This window comes from Rhynchophorus ferrugineus, unplaced genomic scaffold (genome assembly GCF_030347505.1).
Source record: "Rhynchophorus ferrugineus isolate W39M unplaced genomic scaffold, kcgeb_rfMv2 rfM11, whole genome shotgun sequence".
NCBI lineage: Eukaryota > Metazoa > Arthropoda > Insecta > Coleoptera > Curculionidae > Rhynchophorus > Rhynchophorus ferrugineus.
The window spans coordinates 22,536,286-22,543,139 of NW_027472590.1; the positions used below are offsets into that span (position 1 = coordinate 22,536,286).

The 6,854-nt window shown below is 34.2% G+C and overlaps 1 protein-coding gene across 1 annotated transcript; it reads left to right on the forward strand.

Moving 5' to 3' along the window:
* Nucleotides 1-2,577: 2,577 nt before the first annotated feature.
* Nucleotides 2,578-3,094, forward strand: LOC143204948 (uncharacterized). Its single transcript, XM_076417905.1, has 2 exons — nt 2,578-2,757; nt 2,828-3,094. Exons 1-2 carry the CDS (start codon nt 2,621-2,623, stop codon nt 3,051-3,053), a joined length of 363 nt encoding a protein of 120 aa, XP_076274020.1. The 5' UTR covers nt 2,578-2,620; the 3' UTR covers nt 3,054-3,094.
* Nucleotides 3,095-6,854: the final 3,760 nt, after the last annotated feature.

Here is a 6,854-nt window from a genome sequence, read left to right on the forward strand (position 1 = left end):
TCAGGTTTTGATGCGGAATCTTGGATAATCCATTTAATTTCAAGTTTATTGTACAGCTCTTCGTTGATTACATAACGATAAATATTGATAATTAATCGAATAGTTTTATTTTCACATCGTTGGATTACGCTGAAAAGTCTAAATAGATACACACTCATAAAATAATCTCTTTGAATTTAGGTCAAGTTGGGAGTATCTTCAGACTAACCAGTACATTTCTTTGATTTTGAGTCTGAACCGCACTGCTTTTTGTTTAAAAAAACTGTTAAATTGATGAATATCAATTAATAAAAGTAAATACACATTTTTTCAGAAAAAAAAACCTTAAAAATAAAAAAAGTAAACGCTTGTTTTTGAAATTAGCTCAAACTAATAAAAGTGCATCCATCAAATAACGACGAATAGAATCAGGAGTCCGACCCCTGGTAACGTTAGGGACAAAAGAAAGTTCCGAGCATCCGCCCGTTCTAGACGTCTGGTCGTAAATAAAAGCGAAATATTCAGAGAATCGCGTTCCGGACACAACTCGAGACCGGAGCTTCATATTTCCGGGTTTCCGGGACGCGCGGATTGGATAATGGCTGACGGGCGGTCGGTCCTGCATGTCGGAAGCGCACATCGACCGAGTGATATAATAGAATTGTTTAATAATGCGAGAAAGAATATCTGGTAGGACCCTCGAAACTATCTATCAGGGTATCGGACGATATAACAGCTATATTTAATAAGAATGTAGAATTGCTTGTGTGAGAGTTATAATAGGATAGAACTCTTTTTGGAAGAATTATTCATTTCTACATATAATTTTTATACAATTCTATGTATTTGTTTTACCCGGAATAAAAGTTATTTATGTAAAAAAAAACAATTAAAAGTAAAATTGTCGCCCGAAGTAGCTACAAATCTTCCCCTGACGTAGCTATTTTAGTCGCACTGGGCGGTTTGTATAACAGGTCAATTGAAAAGTCCCCGGCCTACCATAGTAAAACACTTTTTTGGCAAAATTAGTTTTTCCCTTCAAGGGTGATACACTGATTATAGCAACCCTCCAACTTGTCGATGCCATTTTGTAGTACGATTTGTCCTTTACTTCAAAATAGGCCTCAGTTTCGGCGATCAGCTCTTCATTCGATGAAAATTTCTTCCCAGCGAGCATTCTTTTGAAACCTGATAACAGAAAATAATCGCTGGGGACCAGATCTGGAGAATACGATGAGGAAGCAATGCGAAGCCCAATCCACGAATTACTGTTATCGTTTTCACTGACTTGTGACACGGTGCATTGTCCTAGTGAAACAGCATTTTCTTTTTCTTCAAATGCGGCCGTTGTTGGTGATCTTTCCTTTTTCAAGGTAATCAATGAAAATTATTCCATGCGCATCCTAAAACCATAACCTTGCCAGAAGACTGTTGCGTTTTCCCACGCTTTGGAGCGGGTTCATCGTAGGCAATCCGCTCGAATGACTGTCAATCATAATAACTTCAGCAATTTTACAAACATCTGGGACATGTTTTAATCGGAATTCTGCATTAATTAAGTTGGTGCGTTTCTTAATTGCCTTTCTTGGTAGGTTTATCGACACTCATCTAGTTATTAAGTCATAGCCAGATACATTTATTGGATTGATGTCACTTTTATAACTTTGGAGACTTTTTTAGTGTAACTAGCTTAATCAAAGGATTTTCATGGAGGACTCAATGATCGGTAGATTATGTTCAAAGTCAGTTTCATTTGTTTCAATTGTTTGTTCTAAATGATGGGCGAATACTTTAGCTTATTGATTATTACGTGTCCAAATTCCCCCCAGATCTCTTATAGATGGACTTCCAGAATGATGCAAAAAACTGGTGTACCGAAAAGTAATTACCGGTTTTTCTAATAGATATCGTTAGGCTTACGTATGCAATTTTATGATTTGATACATACGTCATTTTATTCTACTGACATCAAGCTTCACAGTTATACAAGTGCCTGAAAACATGCATTTGCAATACACCTTACTTTTCCTATTTAATCAAAAGAAAAAAGTTTTTTGGTAGATACCCACAGTGACCATTCGACTCCAAGGCCAAATCGCTTTGGTGGCAGCACAATGCTCTATGTATGGTGGCACCAGAATGGCGTTGTGTAATACGAACTGTTGAAACCTAGTGAATCAGTTAATAGTGATAACTACCGACCACAAATGATCAATTTGAATCATGTATTGAAGACATGATAAAGTGATTTTGCAGTACGATAACGCTCCATTTCATCACGCGCCAGCAAAACCGGACATAGAAGCCCGGAGGGACTCAGGACTTAGATGGGACATATTCTCCAGACCTTGAGCCGTCGGACTATCGACTTTTCGCATCAATAGGACACGTGCTTGCAGAGCACTACTTCGCCAATTTCGATAAAGTTAGAAAATGGCTTGATGAATGGTTTTGATCAAAAGACAAACAAATCCGGCACTCCTGGTAAATTGATGATTCAAATTTTCACCAATAGGTCGTAGATTAAAATATATATAAGCACCTAATATATATAACCTAATATATTTGAAATATGTCCTGAAAATTATTGCTGAAAGACATTGTCACGTTGACAAATTAATATAAAACATATTTTATCAAAATGGCCTTACCGAAGTCCGAGAAAAAAGTTAGGGATATAATGAAGGCCGACGAGATGTGGAAAAGCTTGATACGATCTGAAGATGCTTCGGAGAAACAATGGAGAAATAACTGGGGATGGATCATGGATGAATACGAGTACGTAGTAACATGAAACATAATATTAAAACTGCTTTACCGCCTATAATAATAAAATTATCTGCATCAGCTGTCTACACAAATCTCTGAAAGAAAAAAGCGAGGAATCCGAGTATCTGACGCACGTGTTAACCGAGAAAAAAGAAAGCCGCGCCCAAATCCATAACTTTCCCAACACAACGAACCACATGTATGGATGGATCGCTGCACATAAGGAATTACAACTGGATAAATATGGGTCTGATATATTTCGAGCAAAACCATTACCACAAATTTATTTCATTCCCAAACATTAGACTTCCTTCGCCATTATGTCAACATGTAAATAAAAGAAAAAAATTTTAGCTATATTATGTGTTCTTTTGCTCGATATAGATATTATAAAGCATTCGTTGCACTATCAACTAGTTTACTTATATATATTTTGATCAGCGACTTTTTGTTAAACATGCGAAGTATGAATTTAAACTACTGCATTTAACTGTTAAATTCAATGGTTTTGATGTTTTGCTATATAATATAATAGTGTTCCAGTTATTAAGTGATTTCCAAGCCAATCTAATAATTTCATAAACTCTAGCAGATACAGCTTCATCATATCCCAACTGTCAGTTTCAGTTTCAATGATCTCAAAATGGCGATTTTGATGTCGATGGCAAAAAGTAGTCTGGAGGACCAAAAAAAATCGAAGGTAATAAATTGTAAAACGTAGTGAAAGAAAACCGAACTCTCAAAGAACTTTCAAACAGCTTAGCTGTTGATAAACTGTTTTCAAATATTTTCATAAGATGAGATAGTACCAAAAGGAATAGACCGAAAATGTCACTTAAAGCCGTTTCAATATAACAGTCTCATTCATAATCAAATCATTTATCCGTATATCGATATACTGACCGACGTATTTCGATATTTTTCGAAGTTAAAAAAAAGATAATTCTTGGACATTTAAAAAATGTTATTTTATGTAAACCTTTAATATATATCGTATAAAATATATCATTATTATTTAAAATGTTACATTCTATGTATTCTTGGGCCAATATATCAATATTTTTATTTGTCCTTAAAAATATCTTTTGCAAAAATCGATATTTTTTTCTCCGGTATATCGATAGTTTTTTGGATATCGAAATCGATATATGGATATTTTATTAAATATCGTTATATCGCAATATCGGCAGGTTCCTGTGGCATATTATTACTGGCAATTAAAAATGGTTGTTCTGTGATAATACTAATAATAAAAAGCCATAAATTTGTCTATGTAGTAGATCCATGTAGTAGACAAGATATGTAGATGTAGAACTTTGTGATACCGAAGTGGAATAGTCATGGTCATAAACTCCGAATCGTATACCGATTGAAACTGTTATAACCAGTGGTTATCGATATCAATAAACATGTTGTTGTATAAAAGACAAGCAATAGTCAGACGTAAACTCACCATCTTGCATGACAACGCTGCGCTGCACATTGAAATGGGAAGCCTCGCCGTATCCAGTGTCCTCACAGGTCATAGCGGCCTTTGATTATCACTTATTCAGAACAATACAGTGCAAATTTGCCAGCATACGGTTTCGTAATGCTAATAACATGCAAAAATACTTCTGTGATTGGATCTATATCCAGACCAATATCGTCATTTCGACAGGCAATAGCCACTAATATATGCATCTGACCTCACAGATATTTGATGACTTTGCCCTTTCACGGAAAATATATTTAATAATAAAAATAGATATAGCAATATTGCCATTGTCGGTTTTAGTCCTAATGTATTTAGTTATATTACTGAAATCTCGTTTAAATTTCGGTTAATTTTAATTTAAGAAGTTACTTAGATGTTTATCAACAATATAATCCAACCATTAAAATTGGACACCTGGGCTGGGAATGATAAAGGTAAAGAGGAGGATTTCTCTGAACACTCAAAAACAGTAATTAATCCGTACCCGTTTGAAATATCAGCAACAGAAAAAAATAACACCGTTGACTTTTTTAAAAATTCCGTTTCAAATGGATCTCGCAAATGAGATATTTACTGTCAAGGAAGTTAAACTAACAATACATAAAGAAATCATTTCTAAAAAAGCTCCCGGATTTGACTTAATTACTGGAAGACACTTAAAGGGGCTCTCAGAAAAGTGAATCAATTTAATAACGTTCATATTTAATGTCATGCTGAGACTTAATTACTTCCCTAGCACTTGAAAAGTGGCTCAAACCATTATGATTCTAAAACAAAGGAAAAAATCAAAAGATGTCTCCTCTTATCGTCCTATAAGCCTATTACCCGTAATCTCTTTTGTAAAACTTTTTGAAAAACTATGCATTAAGAGACTCACAATAATTACAGAAGAGAGAAATATTATTCCAGGCCATTAATTTGGCTTCCGTAATAAACATGGAACAACAGAACAAATATATAGATTAGTCAACAAAATTAATAAAAATCTAAATGATAAAAAATATTGCTCCGCTGCATTTCTCAATATATATCAAGCTTTCGACAAGGTGTGGCACATTGGACTATATGTTAAATTTAAAAAGCTTTTGCCCCATACGCACTTTCAACTACTGAAATCATACCTCACAGACAGACATTTTACTGTAAAACAGGGAGACAAATACACTGACCTACATCCAATAAATTCGAGTGTTCTTGGCCCATTGTTATATCTATTGTATACAGCTGACCTACCGACCTCAAGAAACACTACTGTTGCAACATATACACGATGATCCAATATCAGCAACAAGCAACCTCCAACTTCACCTTAACAAAGTCGCATTGTGGTTGAAAACGTGGCGTATGAAAGCAAATAAAACAAAATCTACCCATATGACGTTCACCCTTTGTAGAAGAACATGACCCTCAGTTAAAATGAATAATTATGAACTTCCGCAAGCAGACAATGTTAAATATCTGGGAATGCATTTTGATCGACGTTTGACATGGAAAAACATATAGTGACAAAACGTAAACAGCTTGAGCTTAAACTAACCCAAATTTATTGGCTGACGTAAATCTAAATTATCATTAGATAACAAGGTTTTGCTGTATAAAACAATACTTAGGCCCATTTGGACATATGGTATTGAACTGTGGGGTACTATAAGCAAATCTTACATTACTATCCTCCAGAGGTTCCAGAATAATATGTTCATTGCGAGTCATTGTCCATGCATGGGGCACTACGTCTCCAACAAACTCATTCAGCCCGATATCACCTTATAACAAAAATGAAGAAAGAAAATATATAAAACAATAGTACAGTCTAACCAAAGTTATTTTGTACATACGTCATCTAAATTTGTGGCGTTAAAACGTCGAAATGTTGCCGTAACAACTCTATGTTTTAGTTCAGTTTGGCTTAGATGTACAACAAAGTTGAGCAAACATAAAATTAAACAAAAATACTGTTATCAAATATAATTTATTTTAAAACTGTAATAAATGTAATGCATATATTATCGAAGGACTTTAAACTATACTTAAGTATACAGTTATATTAGTTTGTAGGTTAGAGTTGTGTTTGATAAATAATATATTTACATTTAACTCTTTTCCATGCCACCTATGAGTTAGAGTTCTAAGCGCGTTTGTATTTGTGTCACCTGGAGACATAATCCACATAATTAACAATTGTATATCCAACATATTTACAGAACATATTTACCTTTAACGCTTAGTTCTTGTGTCCTTCGATACATTGTTTCCTTGTAAAGACATTTTGATATCACTGTATTTCTCTTTCGTTTGTTCGGTTAATACTTATATACATCTTTATTGATGAAACTAGATTTAATCACTGCATTCTCCTGAATGCATTTGCCATATCTGCAAAAGAGTTACAATTCTTTCTCTTCTGACACATTTTAACCAAAGGCTCATGTATATTCTGAACAATTACACACATATCTGTGCACATAATTTTTTTACACTCTACAATAATATTTTCTACAGTTATCATATATTAGTTCTATACTCACCTTTGCTTGTTTCCACTCTCATCACCTTGTCTTAGAAATTGGCAGCTTTGAATCATATCATATAACCGATAGTTTAATTCAAGTGAATAACTAAGCAGTTAATT

Excerpts from the sequence above, each read along its gene's own strand:
- LOC143204948 (XM_076417905.1), top strand. The coding sequence starts at position 2,621 with ATGGCCTTACCGAAGTCCGAGAAAAAAGTTAGGGATATAATGAAGGCC. Across the intron at positions 2,758-2,827 it reads TGGATCATGGATGAATACGA|CTGTCTACACAAATCTCTGA; the intron begins GTACGTAGTAAC and ends TATCTGCATCAG.